At 53.4% G+C, this 25,644-nt stretch overlaps 2 protein-coding genes across 5 annotated transcripts; one reads left to right on the forward strand and one right to left on the reverse strand.

Moving 5' to 3' along the window:
- Nucleotides 1-327: 327 nt before the first annotated feature.
- Nucleotides 328-21,728, forward strand: Bckdha (branched chain keto acid dehydrogenase E1 subunit alpha). 3 transcript variants are annotated; one of them, XM_004872998.3, is made up of 9 exons: nt 328-480; nt 9,633-9,815; nt 9,916-10,002; nt 13,943-14,051; nt 18,149-18,310; nt 19,685-19,891; nt 20,082-20,223; nt 20,448-20,619; nt 21,221-21,728. In XM_004872998.3, exons 1-9 carry the CDS (start codon nt 379-381, stop codon nt 21,389-21,391), a joined length of 1,335 nt encoding a protein of 444 aa, XP_004873055.1. In that variant the 5' UTR covers nt 328-378; the 3' UTR covers nt 21,392-21,728. The 3 variants fall into 3 exon arrangements, with proteins under 3 accessions (XP_004873055.1, XP_087056890.1, XP_012924077.1); XM_087200764.1 differs by lacking the exon at nt 9,916-10,002; XM_013068623.3 differs by lacking the exons at nt 9,633-9,815; nt 9,916-10,002 and having other exon boundaries at nt 336-480.
- Nucleotides 21,729-22,055: 327 nt separating this feature from the next.
- On the reverse strand, nt 22,056-24,029 carry B3gnt8 (UDP-GlcNAc:betaGal beta-1,3-N-acetylglucosaminyltransferase 8). Of its 2 annotated transcripts, none has more exons than XM_013068624.3 (2): nt 23,892-24,029; nt 22,056-23,507 (listed from the first exon to the last, which is right to left on the reverse strand). In XM_013068624.3, the coding sequence occupies exon 2, from the start codon at nt 23,473-23,475 to the stop codon at nt 22,282-22,284; it is 1,194 nt and encodes a 397-aa protein (XP_012924078.2). In that variant the 5' UTR covers nt 23,476-23,507; nt 23,892-24,029; the 3' UTR covers nt 22,056-22,281. The 2 variants fall into 2 exon arrangements, with proteins under 2 accessions (XP_012924078.2, XP_004873057.2); XM_004873000.4 differs by having other exon boundaries at nt 22,056-23,478; nt 23,892-24,019.
- Nucleotides 24,030-25,644: the final 1,615 nt, after the last annotated feature.

The following is a 25,644-nucleotide window of genomic DNA, read 5'->3' on the forward strand; positions in this document are numbered from 1 at the left end:
TGGCTCAGCATTTGTCAACAAACAGGCCCTGCCCACCTCGCCTCCCAATTCTGCCAAAGCTATTGGGCAGTAGAGAAGAGGGGGCGGGCCTTGGCATGGACTCATTCTACTCAAAGCCCCCGGGTCCTAAACTATTGAGGCTCTGATCAGGTTGCCCTTTTCTTTGCCTGTTAGAGGAGCTAATACATCAACGCGATCGGGGTAATTTAAGGGAAGGCAAATTTTCTTCTTTACTCATCTATGGGTTCTGGTTTTCAGGTGATCGGAAGCAGGTGCATTGATGTCAGAGTTGTGTGAGCATTTGAATCAGGCTCAAGAGGAGGCAGTCCCCAGGCTAGTCCAGGAGAGGGGCGGAACGCTGAGTGATTTGTAGCCAAGATGGCGGCAGCGGTCTCCGCGGCGAGCGTCTGGAGGCAAAGCCTGGCCCAGGCTGCCCTCCTACTGCTGCGGCGGCCTGGGGTTCGGGGGTTGGCTAGATCTGTGAGTACCGGGCTCCTAGAGATTTCTCCCTTAGTGGAAACGAGGACGTAAGGCTGATCTGTAAATTGTGGGAGGTCCCTTCTAGGGTGTGAAGTCACGAATGGGAAAAGGACTCGGAGACCGGTGGGAGAAGACACTATAGGGAAGGAGAGGAAAGGGAGACAGCTTGGAGTGTGAATTGGGGGTTCCTTATTCGTTGCCGCCCTTCCCACAGCGGAGGCCCCTTGAAGGATCAGAACGGGGAGACTTTCCCTCAGGGATCGGTGAATGGCACTGACTTAGTAAGGGTACACTTTTCTCAGTAAAAAAGTCCCGTGGAAAGAGAAAGGAGAGATAGGTCCCTGTTACAGGCTTTTATGGGCTCTGCATTTCTTTGCTACTTTCCGCTGTTTCCAGGTTTTTTTTGGTTTTTGTTTTTTTTTTCTGGTACCGGGGATCGAACTCAAGACTGCGCTTGCGAGACGGGCGCGGTGCCACTGAGCTAGGTCCTCCGCCCTCCGCTATTTCCAATTTTAAAATGAATTGCCTAAGATACTTGTCTGATTCCCTATCTTTCCCTGATCGAAAGGCAGGACAGGGACTTTTCATGTTGTGGATATAGTACAGAGGAGATGATCAGTACGTGTTTATTGAATTAATGGAGAAAGGGAGGGAGGTCTAGACAAGGCTTTTTGCCCACATTTTTAAAAACACTTGAGAAAGCTTTGTTTCTTATTAAAAGGGTCGAAAACCGTGTAGGTAGATGCTGCCAAGGGCCTGGTCTTGCTGGGAAGTTAATCTAGTTGAGGGATGGTGATGTCACTCAGTAGTGGAGTGGTAACCTAGCGTGAGGACGGCCCTGGAATGGATCCCCAGCTCCACCAGAAAAAAATAAAAAATTAAAAAAAAATTCTAGTTGGAAGACACAATTTAGCGCAGGAATAGCAGGGGTCAGCAGAAGAGCTTTGAACTACAATTCCAGATTTGGAGTGGTTAAGTAGATGGGTTTTGAAGCCAAACCACGTGGATTCACATCCTTCCTCTGCCACTTTCCAGTTGTGGAGCCCCGGGACAGAGACTGCACCTTGCTCCTCTCTGGATCTAAATGCACTTTCCTCGATAAAATGCTAATAATGGCCACCTCATAAAGTTGTGAAAATACAAAAAGTGCTGAGAACTGGACCCAGCACATTATAAAGGCAATAAAAGTATTGGTTACTGTTGTAGGGTGGAGAGAAGTGTCAAAAATTGGAGATTGGAAAAGAGGGGGTAACCTGGGGGGAGGGGTGTGTGCTGGATTGGCAATAACCTGGAGAAGAATTAAGATCAAGGTTTTGTAAGCCGGTGTCTGACCCTTTGATTGGCTGTTTGTAAAACAAGGAAGATAGTATTTGTGGGAAGAAGCTCTGGGTAGGAGGAGAGTGAAGAGGACAGGGCCAGGAGTGGAGTGTGGGTGCCTAGGAGTGAAGACGTGTGAAGCAGGTAAATGTAGACGGATTGCAGGAGCAGAGTAGGGGTAGGGAACTCTTCTGCTCCTGGGCTGTTCTTTTTGGTTTTCGTTTTAAAAAAACAATCAGATCCTCACAGTTGACCTGAGTCCCAAGAGCCCATTGGCTGGGCAAGTGGGGCCGGAGGTGAGCAGAATGGGGGCAGGCTAGGGAAAGGTCGCTTGTGAGTGGTTAAATCTGTTTGCTGCTTGGCTGAGTCTCCCTGTTGCCTTCCATCTTTTTCTTTCTTCCTTTATTTATTTATTGCTTTTAGGGAGAAGTCTCCACTTTTAATATATTTAAAATTTTATACTTTCTTAGTCACTGTTCCCCCCACCCACTCCCTTTCTCCCACCTGCTGTAATTTTTTTTTGCAGTATTGGGGGTTGAACACAGGTACTCACACATGCTAGGCAAGTGCTCTACTGCTCACCTACACTCTCCAGCCTTGTGTTCTAATATTTTTGAAAGAGTCACTACCTTTTAAAAAAATTTATGTAAGGGAGGCTGGGGATTTAGCTCAGTGTTGCTGCTGCCTGCCTTGCAAGTGCAAGGTCCCGAGTTTGATCCCTGTACCCCCCCAAAAAATTTATGTAAGGCCAGGGATATAGCTCAGCAGCACAGTGCCTGGGTGGCAAGTGCAAGATCCTGAGTTCAATTCCTGGTACTTAAAAGAAAAATTTATGTATTATTGTTTTTTGTGTTTTTTTGCAGTACAAGGGATTGTAGCCATAATCTTTGCACTGAGCCACTTCCTGGTCTTTTTTTTTTCTTTCTTTCTTTCTTTCTTTTTTTTTTTTTTTTGAGAAAAGGTCTCGGGCTGGGCTTTGAATCCTCCTCCCTCAACCTCCAAAGTACAGGCTCAAATCATTGTGCCTTGCTTAAGTTCCTACTTTTTTTGAATGGAGGGAAGAGGCAGTAATAGTCAAAGATTTGCTTGTCCCATAGAACTTTCTGTGAGAGAGGACATGTTTTATATCTGGGCAGTCCAGTACAGTCCCCAGTAGCCATATATGAATATTAAGTGTGGATTAGAGTGATTAAAGAATTGAAGTTTTAATGTTATTCAATTATAATGAGTTTAAATTTAAATAACAGGTGTCCATTGGCTGCCATATTGGAAGTTGTGGTTTTATTCAGGTGGAGATAAAGAGGTAGTGTCTTGAGAAAGGTGGAGAGGTGGATTATGGGGGCAGATGGTTTAGGAGGGATTGGGCTGCCTTTCTTTGTCCCTGGCCTCTTGCCTCTCCTCTCACTACTTCCATCACTGAACACCCTGCTGCTCTTGAGGTGTCTGCCTGGTTGTCATCTTCTTTCCTCGTTATCATAGAAAATGTTTTTAGTGCTCAGTGAGAAGAGGAGGAAGGAAAGTCGATTGTCAAGGAGTCATTAGTCAGTTTTGCAGCCACCATCCCAGGGCTGGGCCCGGCCAAGCCATTTTTTTTGATCCTAGCTTGTGGAGTGAAAGTAAGGGAGCAGTTAGAGCTTGGTCTGTAATCATGATCAGTGACAATATTTTTCCAGCCCAGCTGTTCTGGGTGGCCCATCCAGGGCTGCAGGGCTTGAGTGACCTGTGCAGCATTCCAAGTGGTAGGTGCCCATTGCGTATTGTGGATGAATAGAGGTGGTCATTACTGATCTCATTATAGGCATTCTTCTCCCTTTTGGCTAATGTCTTAAGAAATCTGGCTTCTTTTTTCACATAATGAGGCTCACATTCATTATTTTACTTAAAATAGCCACACTGGGCTGGGGCTTTAGCTCAGCAGCACTGTGCCTGCCTTGCAAGCGCAAGGTCTTCAGTTCAATCCCTGGTACCAAAAAATAAAATAGCCACACTACACAGTCCGTAGTACCTTCCTGTTATGGGTGGGAAAACTGAGGCTCTGAGATGTAAGTTCTGAATGTCACACTCTGAACTCAGAGCCCAGCTTTTTCCAGGGTACCATGAGGAGGGTGGGCTTAGGTTTCAGTCTTGCAGCATCCTGCTCAGCCCAGCCCTGGTGTGTACCACCGGCCTCTGCTCAACCTGTCTTGCCAGGTTGTTGGGATTGTATAGAAATTAGTTTGGGAAGAACTGGCCTTGGGCCCAGAGGTGCCCTTCTCTGTCTTCAGTGCAACCCTACAGGCCATCTTTTTTTGTGTGGTGCTGAGGATGGAACCAAGGTCCTTGTGGCTACCAGGTGTCTTAATCACTTCCCTTGTTGCTGGGACAAAATACCCAACATCAGCAAATTAAAGGAGGAGAGGTTTATTTTGGTTTACAGTTTGTAGAGGTTTCAATCCATAGTCAGCAGCTCCAAGGCAGAGAGCATGGCAGAGGAAAGCTGCTCTTGGCATGGTGGACAGGAAGCAGACAGAATTAATGGAGGGACCAAGAAGGGAGATATAAACTTCCAGGTCATACTAACAGTGACCCACATCTTCCAACCAGGCCCCACCTCCTAACAGCAAGACAGCGACAATGCCCTTATAATCTAGTCACCTTCCAAAGGGCCCGCCCATGAGCTCATGAGGCTTTAGTGGGACATGGAGATAGAAACCATAATGCCAGGCAGCATTCTGCCACTGGGCCAACTCCCCACTGTTTGGGGGCCCTTAATTGACTTAATTTGTCATTCTAGAATAGAGTAACACTTCATTCCATGAAACAGTGTGTTTCAATAAGCCTAGCAGAGGAGGTTGGTTTTATAGAAGAGAAAAAGGCCGAAAAAAGCAGAAACAAGGAAATGTTCCACAAGACTGGTTTCAAAATTACTTTCCTTGTAACTTGTAGTGAGACAGAACAATAGGAAAATAACTGATGACTTCATACTAGGTTCTTTTGGGTTATGTTTTTCGTAAGGATTAAAGACTGATAGGGATTAAAGGAGAGAGGACTTTACTATTATGCTGCTCAAAACTGGTCCATTGGGGAAATTTGATGTTCTCTCTCTCTCTCTCTCTCTCTCTCTCTCTCTCTCTCTCTCTCGTCCTGATTTTTTCAGATGGTCAGATAACAATTTAGTTTTGGTTTGGTCACGGGGAACTTAAAAACTCCGTTTTGATTTTTAGTCTAGTCCAGTGATGGTGAACCTATTAGAGCGTTCAGTGATACAGTGCGCTGTGGCACACATGCCATAGGTTCGCCACCACTAGTCTAGTCTGTTAGGGCCTACTGCAGGAGCCTAGCCCCAAACAGTGGCCTCATGTAGTTTTTATTTAATTGAATGTACACACCTCCACCCACCTGGAGGCCTTTGTAGATATGTGATCTTTCAGATGAAGGCCAACCTGCTGCTTCTCATAGCAGCTTTCTAGACCCCAACACCAGGTCTCCGTCTATAAGACAGTAAAAGTAACCAAGCCAGGTATAGTGGTGCACATCTGTAATCCTAACACTTGGGAGGCTGAGGCAGGAGGATCACAGTGAGTTCGAGGCCAGCCTGGGTTACATAGTGAGTTCAAGGCCAGCCTGAACTGCATAGTGAAATCCTGTCCCCAAAAAAAGACAGTAGTAGTATCTCCCTTAGAGAACGTTAATGAAGGTTAAAAAAAGTGGTTCTTATGGAGCACTTACTGCATATTCTAGCCCTCAGTAAGTCAGGGCTTAAGCATTGGGAGCAGCTGTTTTTCCCCAGGGAGGGTGTCTGTGCTTTGGTCTTGACTGAATGAGAGAAACAATGAAATACCTCCCTCCGGGCTTACACCTATGGTTCCTGGGGGGAGCTGAGTGCTGCTAAAGCTCCTTGGTCCCTGAGGCCCAGAATAAGGCCCAGCTCTCTGCTGTCTTTGAGCAGAGACAGAGCCAGTTTGGGTGGGCTCAGCTGTCCTCAATAGAGAGGCCTTGGAGTTACATACCTGGCCCACGCACAAAGCCACCCCTCTATGGACCTGACCTTTTCCCCGCTTCCTGGGGCAGCTTTGGTCAGGCTGCCTGGTTTCAGAGGAAGACAGCACTTGTGATCTCGCTGGCCTTGGGCAGCTTGCCTGGGCCCTCTGAGCCTCTGATCCACCTTTGTTGATCGAGGCACTTCACCTGGGGGTGGTTAGGCAGAGATGACTTGAAGTGTGTTGTGTGCTCCCGGGGCTTGAAGTTGTGCCTGAACTGTGTCAGAGGGAATGGCACCTCAGGGGCCATCCCAAACCTGTTGGGTAGACCCAAGCCACCAGCAGGAGTAAGCCATGCTTCTTTGTGGCTTCAAGGCTTTGTGTAAATCTGTGTAGCCTCAAGTCCACCAGGTCAGCCTCACCACCAAAAGCTGAAGGAAAAAAATGGGTGGAGTCATATCCTCCCTCAAAGGCATTTTACCACCCCTGCCATAATGGAGCCCTTGGCAGGCCCAGTCCTTTGCATGGCTGGTTGAATCCAGCCAGTGACCTAGGGAGCGGGATGACCTTCACCTGCACAGGCTCCAGAAAGGAAGGTGGCAGGATCTGGGCCCAGCTCCAGTGTCAGGGGTGCGCTGTGGTTCCCTGAAGGCAGCATTCCAGCCTGTAGAGGCCAGCGGACCTGCCATGGCCTGTTATCAGCCCTTCTGAGCCCCCCCCCCCCCCCCGCCAACCCCTCTCTTACCCTCTTAACGTCCCTCCCCAGACTTCAGCCTGCAGGCCCATTCTGTTGGCATAATGTTCCCCCTCTGCCTTAGTTTCTCCCTCTGGAATATGTGCAGGGGCCACGATCTGGTATTGAAATTCACTTTTAAGCCACATGCAGTGGCACACACCTGTAATCTGAGCTACTCAGGAGGTTGAGGCCGGAGGATTGCCAAATTCAGGGCCAGCCTGAACAATTTAGTGAGATCTTGTCCCAAAAAAAAAAAAAAAAAAAATGTGGGGTGGGCTCAGAGAGTGCTTGCCTAGCGTGCAGAAGGCCCTAGGTTCAGTCCCCAGCACCGCCAAAAAAAAAAAAAAAAAAAGTGTAGCCAGCTGTTCCTCTTCAACCTACTTTTCCCCATCTTCTTCCCAAGGTATGCTCCATCCCCTTTTCCATTTTCTATTGCTTTTTTTTTGGTACCGGGATTGAACTCAGGACACTTGCAAGGCAGGAGCGGTGCCACTGAGCTAAATCCCCAGCCCCAGCCCTTTTCTGTTTTCTAACGTTCCTAGGTTTGTTTTCCTCTCTCCTAACAATTTTTAAGCAGATAGTCTGCTCCTGGCCTGCACTGAACCTCGTGCATGTTTCATCCCAGGAACTTTGCCCACAGCTCTCAGCAGCGTTTTTGCCCTTGAGGAAATTGACAGAGACTTAAGTGTTTGCAGAGAGCCACGTAGTGAGCTCAGAAATGGGAATCCAGATCACTCTGACTCCAGAGCCACTCAACCGGACCACTCATTTATCCTTTCGTTGGGTAATTACCTGTGGAGTGCTTGTTGTATAAGCCAACCTGGATGCAGCCCTACCTTCTTGGAACCTGTGCTGTGTGTGGGAGATAGACCCAGAACAAAAGAATCCTCTGGGTAGATATAAAGGTCCGGCTGTGCCAGGAAGGGGGAGAGGGGTGCTGCAAGGGGCTGGCTGCTTTTTCCTGGCAAAGGAAAGCCACGTCTGCCAGGGTGTCAGGCCTGAACCTGCCCTGCCACGGGCAGTGTAATTTCCCCACAGCTACAAACGTAGATAATCGTGCACACAGAACACGCCGCCCCACTGGCACCTTGGCAGCTTCTTCACTGCAATTAAAAGGGAGGGCGCCACACGTGAGCCCCCACATGTGAGTTCCTTCTTTAGCGCCCACTGTGGAGGCAAAGCCACAACTGCTGACCTGAAAGAAATCCCGGGAGTGGTGGGAAAACGAGACGCAGATGTGGGAGAATTGGGTCAGCCGTGGCAGCTGTGGTTCGGGGCATGGGTTTTGAGGACAAAATCCCAGCCCTGCCAAGTTAGAAACCCAATCATGACATAGCTTTTTTTACAAGATTTGTGGCCTGGTGCAGGCTGTTTTACCTGCCCACACCTCAATTTCCTCATCTTACAGGGAGTGGCAAACAGTCCCGCCTCTTGGATGCTCTGAGGACTTAGTAAAGCTGTGTGCACAGAGTGGGGCCTGGTGCTTGTCTCACTGGGCCACCTGCTGAGCGTTAGGCTTCCCCAGGGTCTCCTGGGCTTTCCTGGCCAAGCTTAGTTTCTGAGGCTGAGGCCCTGTGGTGTTCTCACAGTGCTCCCCCACACTCAGCTCCTTCAGTTTTCCTGAAGGACAAATCATTCCTTTTTTTGTTTGTTTGTTTTTTTTAAGGTACTGGGATTTGAGCTAAGGGGCCTTCACTCTTGAGTTCCATCCCCAGCCATTTTTTTGTTTTTTATTTTGAGACAGTGTCTCACTAAGTTGCCCAGGCTGGGGCCCAACTTGTGATCCTCCTGCCTCAGCCTCCCAGAGTGCTGGGATTATAGGTATGGTGTGCCACCATATCTGAGTAAAGGAAGTTTTCTTTTTTTCTCTCTTTTTTGTGGAGAAGCACATGCATGTGCCTCACTGAGCTGAGCTACGTCCTCAGGCCATCTCTTCTTGTCTTTTGCATATTCCATCCCCTTGGAACTCTCCTTTCCTGACTCCTACTTATCCCGCAGGGCTCACCCTCATGCCACTTCCTCTGAGAAGCCTTACGTGCTTTCTACTCTACCGTGGGGTAGAATGAATCACCCATATCCTTGTTTGGTCAGCACCTGTTTTCCCTGTTAGCAACAAGGACAGATGTCTTAGATTCCCAGAAACCTGCACAGGGCTGGACATAAAGGTGTGCAAATATTTGTTGAATGAGTCATTCTGGGCTTGTTAGTGGAGAGGGCGCTGGAGCATGTGTAGCAGTTTGCTGGGTTATGGGAGAGGAGACCTTAATGTAAGGAAACAAGAGTGGAGATGTGGTGGTAGGAGTCTTCACAGCCAGCATGATTGCACATTTTCTATAAGGTGAACAGCTCCACTGCTGATGACCTTAAACACGTGGTCTCCTATAAACCTCACATTTCTACAGGGTGTTATCCATTTGACAGATGAGGACGCACAGGAAGAGGGGAAGTCACTTTGCCTTGTCACCCAGAAAGAGATTTGAGCCAGGCAGTCTGCCCCGTAGGACTCAAAGCCTTAGGGCCAGGGATGTAGCTCAGTGATTCCACTGCCTGCCTCTTAAGCACAAGGTCCTGAGTTTGAGCCCTGGTACGGAAAAAAACAAAGAGCTCAAAGCCTTAAACTCTCTTGGTATATGTGCTGCCAAAGTGAGCACCCTTCAGCTGTCTTGGATGGCCTCCTGGGAGTATGGTACTGGGGGAACTCTGCCTGCCGCAGAATGGGAGACCATGCCAGGGTGAAGAGTTTGGGCCTGTGATAATAATAGCCACCGGTTCTGGAGCTACCTGCAACTTAATTACTTAATCTTTGCACCAGCTCTGTGGGGTAGATATTACGGGTTTTTTGTTTTGTTTTGGTGCTGGAGATCAAACCCAGGGCCTTGTGCATGCTGTGGCCACGCTTTCCTGCTGTGAGGTATCCCTGTTTCATTCCAATTTACAAATGAGAAAACTGAGACCCAACATTGTAGTAACTTGCCTGAGGTGGAGAACATGGCAGAACAGACCCTGTATCCATGGTGGTGTGCCAGGCCCTGGAGTCTCTTCGGGCCACGAAGCTCACCCACTGTGCTGGCTGCCAGGGTGGGCCCACCTGGGACCTCAGCAGTGCTCCTGACACGGGCACCCCTCTGCCACCTCCCCAGCAATCCCACAGGCAGCAGCAGCAGGCCTTCTCCTCCCTGGATGACAAACCCCAGTTCCCAGGGGCCTCCGCAGAGTTCATAGACAAGCTCGAGTTCATCCAGCCCAATGTCATCTCCGGGATCCCCATCTACCGAGTCATGGACCGCCAAGGCCAGATCATCAACCCCAGCGAGGACCCTCATGTGAGGCTGCTCCCCTACCTCTACCCCACCCCACCTCACCCCTGTCCCTTCCCTGTCTCCCTCCTGGTCCCAGTTGTTATACCTGCGTCTCTGTTTGTAGCTTCCCCAGGAGAAGGTGCTGAAGTTCTACAGGAGCATGACACTGCTCAACACCATGGACCGCATCCTCTATGAGTCCCAGCGGCAGGTGGGTGGGGACCGGGTAGGAATTACCTCAGGTTCCCTACCTCTGCATGGGCCAAAGGATAACTCCTAAAGAAGAGAAAGGAGGGGAGATTCTTTTGGAGGATCCTTCAAGTTCTTCTCGGTTCTCTTGGGTTTGGAAGAAGACCATGGGAGATGTCTGGCCCAAGGACAAAAGATGGACCCAGCTCACTGTGCAGGGAGAGGGCAGGGAGAGGGCAGGCAGAGGAAGACTTGACTGCTCTTCTCTCAGGAGCTCACAGTCCTAAGAGGCAGGGACCCACTATGCTTTCTGCAGGGGCCAGGGACCGCTCTAGGCCCATATCAAATGTGCTGTGACCCTCAGAAGTGTTAGTATCAGTGGACAAAGACCAAGTCAGACCACTGCCTACAAAGAGGAAATGTATTGACTCAGCTGCAAGTCTGCATGACTGTTTGCAGGCACAGCTGGACCCAGGGAGCTCAAAGATGTTATCAGACCAATTTCTCTCTGTCCCTTTTCTCTTTTGTCTTGGCCTCCTTCATTTTTTGGTGGCAGCTCTAGGCTCAGGGAGAGGTCACAGAGGAAAAGGGCCTGGGGGTCAGAGTCTAGAGTGAAACTCTTAGTCACAGTCTTAGTTCTACTCTTTGCTAGCTCTGTGTCCCTGAGAAAATTGCTTAACCTCTCGATGCTTCCATTTCCCTGTCTATACCTGGCTCATGAGCTTGCCATGAAGATTGATGGTAGCATTTGTAATGGCATTAGGGACAGTGAAATGGGCATTTAGCCTGTTCTCAATATACATTAGCTATTATTATTTATTACAGCCCTACCAGACTCACAATTATTGTCCTTTCCACTTGGCAGGGGAAAGAGGATTCTCTCATGTTCCAACAGAAGCCCTAGGGCTGGTCTTCATTGGCCAAGCTTTGGTCCCAGACCCTGTCCCAAACCAGTCACTGTGACTGGCTGACCAGGCCTGCCAATATGGCTACCTCCAGGAACCAAGGAGGAGAGGAGTGGAGTCCATCCCTCCTGGGCTGCACAGATATGATGGAGAGGGGTCCTGACAGAAAAAGGGTAGAGTGTCGGGCAGGCAGGCCCTCAGCTGTCCACCACTCCCACTGGGCTGAAGCAGGGTGGGCTTGGGCATCTGCCTTTGTGCCAGGCCCTGGGGAATCGCGCTGCAGACTGGTGCATGAGGCCCATGGGGCCAGAGGACAGCTCTGGTGCAGGGAGGCAGCCAGCATCAGACTTACCATTCACAAGAACACCACATGTGGGTTCCACAAGGAAGGGTGGTAGCCTTACTCAGCCCAGAAACTTCTCTGGGCTCTGAATGTTCACAGGATCGAGTCTTGCCCTTCTGATCACACCTTCTCATTCTGTCCTTTACTCCCCTGTCCACAGCCTTGGGGCCAGGCCACTCCTGAACACACGGATTCCTGGCCCTGCCTCACCTGCACCAGCAGGCCTTTTGATCTGACACACTTGGGTACAGTCGTACCCAAGGCAGGAGAGTGTTCTTGTCTTTGCCTCAGTTTTTGCACTTTGTTTAAATATGGGGCTAATAGCTGAGGATGTAGCTCAGAGGTAGAGTGCTTGCCAGCTTGTGCAGGGCCCTGGCTCCAAACTTCAGCACCACAAAGTAAATAAATAAACTTTTTTTTTTTGGTACCGGGGATCAAACTCGGGTCTTTGCGCTTGCATAGCAGGCGGTGAAACCACTGAGCTAAATCCCCGGCCCAATAAACTTTTAAAAAGGGTTAATAACAGTACCCACTCTATAGGGTCAAGGTGAGAATTTTGTTTGAGCTAGCACGAGTCCCCTTGTCCATCGGCTAACATGGAGAAAGGTCAGTTTGTTCATCCTAGTTCACCCAGCATATGGTACAGTGTATCCTGCTAGGATTATGTTTACCTGTGAGTGCCAAACCTCCCTACTCCAAAGAAAAACCTTCAACAAAGAAAAACCAGGAGCAGTAGCTTAGCATGTGAATCATTTGTCCTCTCGGATAAAGGAAATCAGGAATAGATGGGGTGGGGTTGGTCTGGTGGCACGATGCTGGTGGCTACTGGTCTCCTTTCATTGCTCTGATCTGCTGTCCAGAGGGTTGGCTTCTCCCTTCAAGCTCACCTCATTGTCCAAACAGTCATGGGAGCTCCTTCCATCCCATCTCATTCCAGGCAGCAAGTAGAAGGAAGGTAGAGACAGCTCTCTCCCCACCGTCACTTTCATAGGAACTTTTAGAGCATCCCACTCAATGATATCTGCTTACATTTCTTTGGTGTCCCCACTTGCTGCCAGGGTACCAGGGATTGAACTCACGACCTTGCGCTTGCGGGGGCAAGCATGATGCCACTGAGTTAAATCCACGGCCCATGGGAATGGATTCTTTCAGGCTGGGCAGTTGCTGCCTGTGGTGGAATAAGATCTAACAGAGAGGAGGAGGGGTAGGACACTGAGTAGGGAGCCAGTCGCCTGCCCCAAGCCCAAGCTCTGTTTCCTTGGCCCACGTGCAGCTCCTCCCCACGCTGACCTCCAGAGCCCGTGTCTGCCCACTCACCTGACACTGCAAGTCAGTTATCTTCTAACTGGCTCCCCAATTAGAGGAAAGCACTTCATTGGTTTTCCCTAGCAGTTGAGAAGCCAGGCCCATGGAGAGCATTGAGGAGGGCACTGCTGAGCCCAGAGGGCCTGGCTGGGGGTATCCTTCAGGGGTGCCCTGGGTTCATTGTGTCCCACATTACACATTCTCGGGGGTGACCTCATTTCCACTGCATGCCAGGGGTTCCCCAGCTCTCCAATTAGACTAATCTTTGGAGCCCAACACTTACTTGGCATCTTGCCCTGAAACCCCACAGCAAACAGCCTGTCTAAACCTGACCTCGGCCTCTCCATCCCAGACCTGCTCTTCTACCCCTAGTTAATTTCTCAGCGATGGGCAGGACTCTTCACACAAACTGGCAACCTATGTCTCATCCCCTTCCCGATCCTCCCCTTGCCTCCCTTTCTCTTCATTCCCTGTCTAGGTGTCGCTTTAGAAGTCAGTCAGCTGTTAGCAGCACCATCAGGCACCCAGACCCTTCCTCTTTCTGCTTCATCGCAGTCACCAAGTTGGCTTTGTACTATGCTTTGTTGCCTCTTGTTCACAGAACGGCTGCCACAGGTCCAGGCGTCGTGGCTCCAGGTGAGGCAGGAAGAAGGAGGTAGAGGCAGGGGTGGTGCCAGCAGTGATCCCCCTTTTCCAGAAGCCACTGGCCAGAACTGCCCCTGGCTGCCCCTGGCTGCCTCTGGCTGCAAGGGAGGCCATGAACCTGACTGTCTTTCCCAGGCTCTAGGGCTGAGGGGCCCGGAGAAGGGAGCTAGCCTGGCCACCTGTGCAGCTGCCCAGGCAATGCTAACTCAGTTTTTGAGGACTCATCCATTAGCCTCTGCCCTGCCTCTCTAGCTCCTAGGCTATGCCGCTGCCCCATCTCCTGGTTCACTAGTCACCCCCATCGCCTCTGTTCGTTCCCACGTGGCAGCCTAAGAGGTTTCTAAACATGGTGTGGCCGCACTGCTCCATGCAGAACAGTCAGTCATCCAACTGTATCATTTCCCCATTACTCGGTTGCCACCTTGGCCTCCCACCTCCCCTCCCCCCATTTCTGCCCCAGCCCTTCCAGCCTCATGGTCCCATTGTTTCTGTGCCTGGAACCCTCCGCCCACCCATCTTAGTTCAGCTTAGGCAGTTCTCCCTGATGCCCAGCAGTGGTGAGCGAGTCCTTCCTTTGGGCTCTTGGCTTGGACACGCAGTCATTGGCTCTGACCTCCACCGATGCAGGAGTCCCACAAAACTGAGCAGGGCCAGCCAACAGGAGGACCGCTGATCACGGAGTTCCCAGAAGTTGAGCAGGATTCGTGTGGCCTGTCATTGGCCAGCATAACCAAGCACGGGCCTCTGTCCCCCTCCACCCCCAGGGCCGGATCTCCTTCTACATGACCAACTATGGAGAGGAGGGGACGCATGTGGGCAGTGCAGCTGCCCTAGACAGCACAGACCTGGTGTTTGGCCAGTACCGGGAGGCAGGTACGTCTACTGGGGTTTGGCCCACACTTCTGCTCGGGAGGGCTCTTCTGGGAGTAGCACAAGGCCACATGGGCCTGAGAAACCAGAGAAGGAGCTTTCATAGCATGACAGGCCAGCGATGAGATTTGGGAGAGACAAGCCTCCCCCACAGGCCTAGACTTTGCTGGGAACGGCTTGTTACCAGTTGTCACATTCAGGGCAGGTCACCACTCTTCTCCGAGCCACCATTTTCTCATCTCCAAAGGAGGAATGGAGATCAAGTAGCTGTGTTGAGGGTTGCGGAAAGCTGCAGTGAGCTCAGGCCTGGACGTGGTGTGGCATGTGGTGTGGACACCTCGTGCCCAGTGCAGGGCTTCCCCAGTCTCTCTTCAGGTGCTGGTACCTCCAGGGAGCAAAATCAGGTGGGAGGATCCTGAGTGCCGTGCATGATGGGGGGTTGGCCAGTCCACCTGGGGAGCTAGGTCGGTGAGAAGGAGGAGCAGAGGGGCTGAGGAGCTCACAGAGCACTGATTAGTACCTGAGGCTGGAGGCTGAGCCCAAGAATCAGTAAGTGGGGTGCTTTGGGGTTGCTGGTGTGGGGGTTCTGCTACTGAGCTGTCCTGGAGGTCAGCAGCTGTGTGTGGTGAGATAAATCTTGATCCTCTGAGGCTCTGCACCATCTCCAGCAGGTTCCTTCACCATGTGGTGCCTCTATCTTGATTATGGGGGTGGTTATCCCAGACACCTGTTGGGAGGAGTCACAGGACTGTTGGTACAAAGCCATCAGCACAGGGCACAGGGCACAGCAAAGGGTGAGCCCTCACAGTCGGAGGTCTGTGTTGAGGTTGGGCCTCTCCTGGGGACAGCTCTGGTAGGGAATGCTGCAGCGCAAAAAGGCCATCAAGTCCTGCCTAGATCAGCTGGGCATTCCAGTCTCCTGGGCTGCCTGCTCTGCTCAGATCCCCCCACCCCTGGCCTAGGGTAGGACAAATGGCCTATGGTATTTGAGGCTCAGCATTTTAGCAGCAAGAACCAAGCTGCCAGACACTGGGCAGCTGCAGGGGCTGTGAAGAGGTGAGGCCACCTCCCTCAGTGACATGGGAGGAATTATGGTCTTAGCAACAGCCAACCTCACTGAGCTGTGGAAGGCCAAGGTGCTATCTGCGCTAAGTTCCCAGCTGTGTCGGAGGTTCTGTCCTGTCCCTGGCCATGGTGTAGGCACACTGGAGTAAGGGCTGGCCTGGATTGTGTGGCCTCGGAGGCACCTCCCCGGCCATGAGAGGCAGCATCCCTGTTAGCTGTGAGGGCCAGGTAGGCTGCCTGAGTCAGCAGTGAGGTCATAGGGCCCAGCTATGGGCCTTCTGAGGTCTGGCACGGAGTCCTCCTCATGGCAGTCTGACCCAGCAGTAACCCTTGCTGCTTGCCACCCTGGCTGCCTTCCAGGGCCATATGTGGAGCTCTGACTGGGGCAGCAGCAGGGAGTGGCGTTTGGTGAGGACTGTGATGAGGTAGCAGATATCGAGCCAAAGCAGTGGTTCCCACAGGACCTGCAGTTTCCTGGTGCAAGTCAGAACCACCTGGGTGCTGGGCCTGAGACAGACAGATGTGTGTGTGTGTGTGTGTGTGTGTGTGTGTGTGTTTTCTTAAAAAAAAAAAAGCCAGGGCCTTGTGCCTGCTAGGTAAATGCTCTGCCACTGAACCCCAGCCCCAAGACTCTTGTTTTTTAATTTTTAATTTTTTTTGGTACCGGAGATCGAACTCAGGACCTTGCACTTTCGAGGCAGGCTGTGGAACCACTGAGCCAAATCCCTGGCGCTGTTTTGTAATTTTTTTTGTGGTTACTGAGGATTGAACCCAGGGCATTTGAACTGAGCTACACCCCCCAGCCCTTTTCTAATTTTTTAGATTTTGAGACAGAGTCTTGCTCAGTTGCTAAGGTGCCCAGGCTGGGCTTGAACTTGTGATCCTCCGGCCTGAGCTTCCCAGAGTTCCTGGATTATGAGGATGTGCAGCCATGTCAGCTTTGTTTGTTTATGGGTTTTTTGGTTTGGTTTTGTTTTGTTTGGTACCAGGGATCGAACTTGTGTCCTTGCGCTTGAGCAGCAGGCAGCTAAACCACTGAGCTAAATCCCCGGCTAGCTTTGTTTGTTTATGGTTTTTTGAGACAGGATCTTGCTGAGGTGTCCAGTCTGGCCTTGAATGCACAACCCTGCCTCAGCCTCCTGAGTTCAGGGATAAAGGCATGTACCACCACTCCCAGTTGAGAGCCTGTATTTTTAATGTCTCCTGTCTCCTGCCCAGTGATTTTCATGTGGGAGCACCTAGAACCACATTTTGAGGTGGCCTGATACCTATATCTTCTGGGACTGCTTGCAGGGCCTCTGGCTCTCCACAAGGCTCCCTTTCCCCTCCTACCTGTGCATCTCTTCTTGTAGTGTTTTCTATGTAGTGTGGCCACATAGTGTGTGAATTTGTATTATGCTTAATCAAAGGCATGTGACAGAAGGTAACTAATGAAGTGTACCAAAAGTGAACCTCGAAGGTATGCTTGATCCTAACTGAAATGTAAAGAAGAGTGTAATTTCAGAGCTGGCTCTCCAAGCAGCCCTGAGCAGCCCGTGTCAGTGTCTCTGTACTCCCCTTAGTTGATAAGGAGGGATATGTCCCTTGCCTTTCCCAGGCACACTGTTGAATTGTGTGTTTTGCGTTTGATCACCTCCCTCCCCTGCCACTTAGTGGCTCTGTGGAGCTGGCTATGTGTGAACTGTGATCTGGGTTTGCTCCTCTAGCTGGAAGACGGCTCCTGCCTGCCACACAGGAATGTTATGAGGGGTCACCAAGTTACTATAAGAAGAATGGGCAGATCAGCACTGACGACATGTTTGCAGTTGTCATTTGGGGAGGACATGTGACATGTTATGTGTTTGGCCCCATTAAGTTTTCATCTGAAGGAAGCGTTCAGCAGTGAAAGTGTTTAGAAACAGCTCTGTGTGAGCTCATGCCCTTAGAGGAGGCCGTGGGCATGGCCGGTCCCCAGCCCTGTTCCGAGGTGTGGGTGTGCAGTCTGTGCAGTACCCCTTGAGGGGGGGCGGAAGGTCCCAGCTGGTCCTATGACAACCACAGACCCCTCCTACCCTCTGTCTTGGCAGACAGGTCTCCTTCTGCCAGGGTGGTTCCCTGGTAATGAGCTGGCATTCACCAGGGGTTTTGTTTGAAGAAAGAGTTTTGTTGCTGTAAGCAAGTAGAATATTTCCTTGGGCAGAAGGATTAATTGATGGCCTTTACTTAAAATTACTGAATTAGTTGAAAATACTTTTTTTGTTTTGAGGCAGGTCTCGCTATATAGTCCAGGCTGGCCTCAAACTCACTATGTCATCTAGGCTGGCCTCAAAATCATGGTGATTCTCCTGCCTCAGCCTCCTGTGTGTTGAGATTATAGGCATCTACCACCACACCTGGCAAAAATACTTTTTAAAGGGCCGGGGATTTAGCTCAGTGGTTCCAGCGCCTGCCTCACAAGCGCAAGGTCCCGAGTTCGATCTCCGATACCAAAAACAAAACAAGTAAAAATACTTGTTAAAAATCTCAGTTTCTTATTAAGAAAGAGAAAGGAAAGATGATAGAAGAACGAAAAGAGGGAAGGAGAAGAGGGTATGCAGCTGGGGCTCTAGCTTGGTGATATACAGAGCATGCTTCCTACACCTGAGGCCCTGGGTCCGCTCCCCAGCACCAGGCTGAATTTCTTTTTCTTTTTTTTTTTTTTTGGTACGGGGGATTGAACTTGGGTCCTTGCGCTTGCGCAGCAGGCAGCAAAACCACTGAGCTAAATCCCCGGCCCCTGAATTTCTGCCACCTTTGGAAACCTAGATTGTCTGATCTGAACCTTGGCTTCTCTCTTGAGACACGCCTGTGCTTTCTTTCCAGTCTGCCTGGCAGTTCGTACATGTGGTCCCATTGGGATTCCCATGAGCACCCAAGTTTGCCTCCCCTGCTGTTGTCTGGCGCTTTTTGTACAGAAGCCCCAGGCAGTAGGGGCTCATGCTGGGTCACCCCCAGGGTTGGTCTGACCCCTCCCTGTCAGGCACCACCCTCCAGGCTCACACTGCCTGTCCCACCAGGTGTGCTGATGTACCGGGACTACCCCCTGGAGCTGTTCATGGCCCAGTGCTACGGCAACATGAGTGATCCAGGCAAGGGCCGCCAGATGCCTGTCCACTACGGCTGCAAGGAGCGCCACTTTGTCACCATCTCCTCTCCGCTGGCCACACAGATCCCTCAGGGTAAGGATGCGTGCCCTGAGCCTCATGCACAAAGACCTATGTCACACCCTGTGCGGGGCCCAGCTTTTCTGGGTGGGCACCACCTAGAACCTGATGTAAGCTCTGGACTTAGAAAATAGTTCTTGTTCAGAATCCTTCAGAGGAGTGCCCTGGTGTTGTGCCTACCCTGTTCAGCAGCCATGAGCCAGATGGACAACACCCCATTTCCTAGACTCCTACCTGCCCCCCTGCCTGCTCAAAGGGCCAGCATGGGCAGAGTGTCACCAGGGTCCAGGCGTGGTGCTTGCATTTTGTTTCCTTGTCTAATAGGACACTCCATGGCCATGGGAGTAAAGTTTATTACCTACTTTATAGGCAAATATGTTCCTTATAAAGAGAGGGACTTGAAGGCAGAGGGAAGTGACTGGCAGTCAGGGAGGAGGAGAGCAGGAACTTGAGTCATAGACTGTGGGTTCTCGCCTTGCCCCTTGTCAGCCTCAGCCCTCAGAGCCAAGCAGATCCCCAGAGCCCAACCTAAGTTTCCTGAGCCTCTTATGGGGAATGCTCAGGAAGCAGCTCCGTGGAGGCCCAGACCTGTGCCCACACAGTGCGGCAGAGACCGAGGAATTGGACTCCTCTTGCTGCCTGTGGGGCCTGCAGCCTGGTCAGGGTCCAGCCAGGGCAGCTAGGTGCTTCCACAGGCTTCACAGCTGTGGCACTTCAGCTTTGTGACCTGGTGAACAGCAGGCAGTTCTAGCCCCCTGGGAGGAGGGTGGCAAGTGTTCTCTCAGGAGGTGGCCACAAGCCAAGGTGAGTAGGGTTTCCAAAGGCTGCCCCTGGTCTAACCTTCCATTTTTGTGCCCACCGAGTCCCTAATTTGGCAGTGGATAGAGCCCCTGCTTTGTGACAAGTGGCACTGTAGGTGCAGTGAACAAAAGACACAACTTTGGCCTTGCTGGTACTAATGTTGGGCTGGAAGAGACAGGCGGGAAATAGGGTAAAGGGGTAGCATCTGGAGTGTATAAGGGACAGTGCATCTCACAGGGAACAGGGAAGCCGAGATAGTCGGGGACGGATCATGGAAGGTGATGTAAAAGTACAGGCTGGGAGGGGGTGAAGGAGGGAGCAGGACGGGGACCTCAAAGGAAGTGTGTGTGTGCTTGAGTGTGTGCTCGGCCCCAGGCGTCTGCTCTGGGTTGAGTAAGGAGAAGACTGGGATGGGCAGGCTCGGGGTTTTCCCTTAGTGCCTGGTGAAGGCCAGCGTGAGCCCAAGCCCCAGCTGGGGGGTGACAGAAAGGGTGTGTGTGTGTGTGTGTGTGTGTGTGTGTGTGTGCGCGCGCGTGCGCGTGCGTGCGCGTGCGTGCTCCTGCTCACCACCCTCTCCTTTCCCTGCAGCTGTGGGGGCGGCCTACGCGGCCAAGCGGGCCAATGCCAACAGGATTGTCATCTGTTATTTTGGTGAGGGGGCAGCCAGCGAGGGGGATGCCCATGCTGGCTTCAACTTCGCTGCCACCCTTGAGTGCCCCATCATCTTCTTCTGCAGGAACAATGGCTATGCCATCTCCACACCCACCTATGAGCAGTACCGCGGGGATGGCATCGGTAAGGGCCCCCATTCTCTTCCAGTAGCATCTGTGACCGGGATGGTCAGAGGAGGCAGTGTACAGGGAACTGTCTTGCTCTCCCCGCTTCCTTGCTCTGGTCTTGTTCCCGCTCTCCCCGCTCATTCCCCTGTCATGCATTTCTTCATCTGAGTCGTTAGACCTGACCAGTCTCCTCTCTGCCCCTGCAGCAGCCCGAGGCCCTGGGTATGGCATCATGTCCATCCGTGTGGATGGCAATGACGTGTTCGCTGTGTACAATGCCACCAAGGAGGCCCGGCGGCGGGCTGTGGCAGAGAACCAGCCCTTCCTCATCGAAGCCATGACCTACAGGTGCCTGCTTCTGTCTGTCCCTGCGCTCATAGCTCTGATAGCCACTGTCTGTATCCCTCTCTTGTGTCGCCACCCCCCAGACATGGCCTCATCACCCTGTATTGTATCCCCTTCCTTGTCTTTGCTCCATTTCCACCTCTTCCTTCCTGGCACTCCTCCCGCCATCCTGACCCTGACTTCAGCGTCTCCAAGCTGACCCGTGTATGCCCTCTCCCTCTGGGCAGGATTGGGCACCACAGCACCAGTGATGACAGCTCGGCATACCGCTCGGTGGATGAGGTTAATTACTGGGACAAGCAGGACCATCCTATCTCACGGCTGAGGCACTACCTGGTGAGCCACGGCTGGTGGGATGAGGACCAAGAGAAGACCTGGCGGAAGCAATCTCGGAAGATGGTAGGGCATATGCTGGAGGGGCTGTTACCTGGGGAGAACCCTGGGAGGATGTGGGTACCGGGATCTGGAGTTGTCAGACTAGCTCAGGTAACTCAGCATTGTCCCCAAATGTGGCTTGTGAAGCCAGGCTGCCTGGGTCAGGTCACCTCGGCTGCATCCTTGCTCTGCATCTTGGGCAAATTCTCTGCACACTACTTATCACTGGGTGCCCACTGGACAAGGTGGTTGGAGGATAAGGGACTTAGTCCCTGTGTGGCAGAGGAGTCTCCTGCCTAGAGGCAGCAAGTTGTGCATCTTGGTCCTGGCTCTGTCCAGCTACTTCCTTGCGGGCAAGTCCCTTCTCTTTTCTATGCCCTTGTTCCTCATCTTGAAGTTGCCTGCAACTTAGGGCTACTGAGATGCTAAAGGAAGGAATCCACAGACTCAGCATAGCAGCCAGTCCCTGCTGGGGATGGAGCTGCTAGTATCTGGGGTGTTAGCATCACTGCTGCTGTCCGGATGGGAACACAGCTCAGTGGTTAACTGGTGGCTGAGGTTCCACAGGGAGGGGGCAGGGTGGGGGGGGTGGTTGGCTGTCTGCTACCCTCTCATGTTCTCCCAGGTGATGGAAGCCTTTGCGCAGGCCGAGCGGAAGCTAAAGCCCAACCCCAACCTGCTGTTCTCTGATGTGTACCAGGAGATGCCTGCCCAGCTCCGTAAGCAGCAGGAGTCTCTGGCCCAGCATCTGCAGACCTATGGGGAGCACTATCCCCTGGACCACTTTGACAAGTGAGGCCCCAGCTACTCTGAGGGGTAGCTCTGCTCTGAATGGAGTTGGGAGGGCTGACAGGATGTTCCCTCTTCCCTAACCAGCTCCCCTAAAATAGCGGCCAGGCTGGCACCCCAACCTGTAGTGGGGAGGCTCTGGCACCCTGCCCCTGATACTCTAGGCTGCTATGTTTCGGGGCCAGTGTTTCCAGTGTTGCTGAGGCTTGGTCAGCCCCCTTCACCTGCTATTACAGTGCCTTCTCCCAGGGGCTGTGCAAGGGCCCTCAGATCGGAAGCTGCTCCGCTGGCCAGATGGGCAGTTGGCAGAGTGAATAAACTGTGGCTCTGCATTTGGCTCTTTACCTCCTCTGGTCTCTGTTTCCTGGAGTTTAGGGGTCATGGCAGAGTCCTGCATGATTGATTTGGGACACCTCCAGCATCTCCACTTTAGATAAATAAGGCCAAGACCATTGAGATACCTACTTCTCTTGGAAACATTTGCTGCTTTGGCAGGTGAATGGGGGTGGGAGATCCTCTAGAGATGGTCCCCTGCTCCCCTGGGATGACACAAGCCTGGTGTCCAGCAGAGAGCTGGGAGCCCAGAGCCAGCCCCGCCCAGAAGGAGGAGTGCCTCATGTGAAGGTCAGGGCCATTCTAGGGCCACACAGACACAAAAAGAACTCCAAGCCTCAGAGTGGGAAGAGCATATTTTTCGAAAACAAAAAACGAGACTAAAACAGTCTGTTGCTCTGTCCTGTGTGCCCTGTCCCTGGCCAGAGAGGGCCCAAGAGGTGCTCATGCAGTCCTGTTCTAGGACCTCCGCCCTCACATCCAGGCCTGGAGGGAGGGCCCAGGCAGGCAGATGTCAGGGCCCCAGGCCTGCCCCCCGACCCCTTGCCCTGCTCCCTGTGAGGCTCAGCACTCGAGCTTCGGACTCCGCAGTTGTCTCCAGAGCCGGATGATGTCCTGGGGGCTGAGGGGTCGCACAAGCAGCAGGTCTCGAAGAGTGCAGGGGTCCATGGTGTGGTCACCTGGCCAGGCTGTGAGGAAGCCTGAGTGGCGCCGGGGCACCAGGCCCAGGGCACAGAAGCAGAGGCCCATGTAGACGTCACCAAAGGGAAAGGGTGCCACACGGGCTGCCGCCTGCAGTAGCCAGGGAGCCAGGCGCCCTGCAATGACATAGCCGCCTCCACTTGCATAGGCTGGGTAGTCACCTTCAAAGAAGGACTGGGGCACATAGAAGGGCCCTCCAGGCTTCCGGAGAGGCTTGGCCTGGGTGAAGACCTCACCCAGATAGAGGCTTCGGGCCCAGGTGGGTGGCAGGGCCTGCAGGTGAGCCAGCAGGGCAGGGATGTGCACAAAGGCGTCATCCTGAACTTGCAGGACAAAATTCACGTCAGGGCAGTGGTGGCCTACCCAGGTCAGTAGCAGCAAGTCTTTGAGTGTCTGGTTATACAGGACATCGAGGAAGTCCCAGAGCAGCAGGTCACTGTAGCGAAGGCTCTCCCAGGTCACCAGTGAGCGCAGGTCAGGTCCCCCTTTTCCCACTGGGGACCCTAGCAAGAAAAGCAGCCTGATCCCAGGAGCTGCGCTGCCCCACGTCTCCCTCACAGCCTGGCGTTCTGCAAAATGTCCTGGTTCCGACTTGACAGCCAGCAGTAGGTAGGGGACACCAGTATTGGAGCAGCTGGTCATTTGGCTGTCTTCACCTGCAGGCAGCCATTGTGGGAAGCTCCTGCAGGCTGCTGACAGCAGGAAGCGGCGAAGGTCTTCGGGGTAGGAGGCAAAGTCTGGGATCTCAGCAGCAGCAGCAGTACCCCAGGCCTGGCAGCCTCCTGTCTCAGTGCTGTCCTCCCTGGGCAGGGTCCCCAGCCGCCACTGTTGCTGGTTCCAGTAAGCTGAGGATAGCAGGCCAGTCTGGCCCAGCCGGGCTGAGAGGTTGGCAGGCAGGGTGGGCTCAGCGCCGGCGGCTGTGGGGCCTGGCAAGGTGCCCCGGGCTTCTGGGTATGCCTTGGTGACCCGGGACTCCGAAGTCCACTCGATGTACACCTTGAGGCCCAGGAGTGTGAGCAGAGCTGACAGGCAGAGCAGGCACTTGGGGCAGCGCATGACCTGGCCCAGAGAGAGGGCAGCTGAGGGAGCTGCAAGGGAGCCAGGGAGGCCTTTGGGGTTTGAGCGCCCAGCCAGGCCCCAGCAGGCAGCCTCACTCCTGCAGCCTCAGCTACCCCCAGAAATGGCTGCTCTCAGTTCCATGCCCTAAGCAGCCCCCTCCCCCAGGACCCAAGTATCATCTTTTCCTAGACCCAGCCCCCCCCCCAGCCCAAAAGGTCCACACCTACTCTGCTTTTCTACCCCACCGCCATTCTTAACCACCTCCTCTCCACATTCATCCCGCTCCCCAGGAACCGTGAACGGATCCCCAGCTCAAAGAGTGAGCTCCTTACACTTCATAGAAACCCAGCCCACTCCCATTCCCAGCAGCCCCACCCCAGGGCCTGGGGCCTCGGGGATCGGCTCCTCAGTACCTCTGGGTCCGGCTCCTGCCAGCTCCAGCGCTGCCGGGCCTCTGGTCAGGCCCTGCCTCGGCTCCCTCCCGCAGCCTCTGTTCCCTCCGGTCGCAGGCTGCCAGCCCAGCGCTGCTGCCAGTCCAGAGGGGCGGGCTGGAGCGCAGGCGGGAAGGCCCCAGGGGCCGGGAGGGGCCGGGGCGGGGCCGCGGGGGGGGGGGCTGGAGGCCGACCAGGGAGCCGGGCAGGCGGGGCGGGCGCAGCGTGTCAGGACTGGTTTTCTGGTGAGACAGCGGGAGAGGTGCAGGGGTGGCCACAGCCCAGACGAGACCCGCGAGGGCCCAGGAGGGGAGGTCCGGGGTCCTGAGGAAGTGTCTGAGGGAGGGCGAGGCCAAGGCAGGGCCTGAGCCATGCTGCCTGGTGTCAAAGTGATCAGGGAGAGGCCGAGTCCCAAGGAGGAAAGACGGGACGGGAGGCCGAGGGGGCTGGCGCGGGGCCACAGCCAGGAGGAGGCGTGAATGTGCTGAGTGGGGATGGATCGGCTCCCAGAGATAGGGATGTTTGCAGTTGCTGCCCAGTCAGGATAGGGGGCGAGGAGCTGGGACATCTGAGGAGAGGGAGAGACAGCTGAGAGAACTCGGGAAGGCGCCCTGAAGAGAGGAGAGAAAGGGGTTGAATCGGGAGATGAGAGCTAGGAGGAGAGAGAGGACCAGGAAGGTGGACCGGAGGACGGAGAGGCTGCGAGTGGAGCCCGGGAGAGGGGAGGCGTGATCTGGAAGTCCTGAGGGGAGTGCAGGGGTAGAGATTGAAAGGCAGGAGGAGGGAGTCCGAACCCGGAGCTGACCCTGGGAGAGGCTGCAGAGAGCCTGGGAGGAGCCAGAGGAAAGGGCCGAGGTGAACGGTAGGCGAAAGGGACCCGAAGGGAGGGCAATAGAGGGTGATGGGGCGGCCGCACCGGAAGTTCCCGAAGCTGGGCCTCTTGCCCCCGGGCCTTGCGCGGTTCCTCTCGGCCCGCACCCAGCGCTGGGCCCCGCCCTCCGCCTCCCTTAGACTCCGGGAGTGCTCTCTCGCTCCCTAGGGCCCCTGGGACTGGAGAGGGTGTCTGGCTGTGTTTACTTCTCTGCCTCTCGGGGCTGCTGCTGTTGGGGCTGCACTAGCTGTCTGGAGAGACTGGCAGGTGGGGCCTCCTGGTCCCAGATCTTCCGGGACCTGGGGTGTGGACTTCGGCCCCCACAGCCTGGACCGACCCCCTTCACCCCACCTGGTTTGGAGAGCCACTGGCCGGATCATCTCAGGAACTCACCTGTCAACTGCAGCTTATTATCCATCCAGCCCTGATTTCTACCTTCCAAATTTGAATAATGGAGCCCATGGGAACGGATGGAAGAAGACAGTAGGGAAGAAGTGGTTGGTAAATGCTAATGGTATAAAAGCTAGAGTGGGAAAGACAACCAGGGACTGGGCAGGACCAAGCCTACCTCACCCTTGGCTAGAGATAGGGTCAGGTTGAGCTCTCCTGGCTCATCTCACTTCGTCCGGGGTGCAGAGGCATGGGCCGGGGTGGCACTATCCCTCCTGGGGCCTTGAGAAGCCTCACAGGGCACTGTTCTGGTTGCTGTATCAACCTGGGTCCACACAGCAACTGGAACAGGGAAAGTTCAATAGAGTAATGTGCACATGCACACCCGTAATCCTAGCACTAGGGAATCAAACCAGGAGGATCACAAATTCAAGTCTGGCTGGGGCAACTTACGGAGATTCACTCTTTAAAAGG

The sequence above is a fragment of the Heterocephalus glaber genome, unplaced genomic scaffold (genome assembly GCF_053883595.1).
Source record: "Heterocephalus glaber isolate CG9 unplaced genomic scaffold, H.glaber_assembly_v1.0 deba00001744, whole genome shotgun sequence".
Lineage (NCBI taxonomy): Eukaryota > Metazoa > Chordata > Mammalia > Rodentia > Bathyergidae > Heterocephalus > Heterocephalus glaber.

Coding starts and splice junctions, on each gene's coding strand:
- Bckdha (XM_004872998.3), top strand. CDS start 379: ATGGCGGCAGCGGTCTCCGCGGCGAGCGTCTGGAGGCAAAGCCTGGCC. Junction 14,052..18,148: donor TGGCCAGTACCGGGAGGCAG/GTACGTCTACTG, acceptor CTGTCCCACCAG/GTGTGCTGATGTACCGGGAC. Junction 19,892..20,081: donor GTACCGCGGGGATGGCATCG/GTAAGGGCCCCC, acceptor CTGCCCCTGCAG/CAGCCCGAGGCCCTGGGTAT.
- B3gnt8 (XM_013068624.3), bottom strand. CDS start 23,475: ATGCGCTGCCCCAAGTGCCTGCTCTGCCTGTCAGCTCTGCTCACACTC.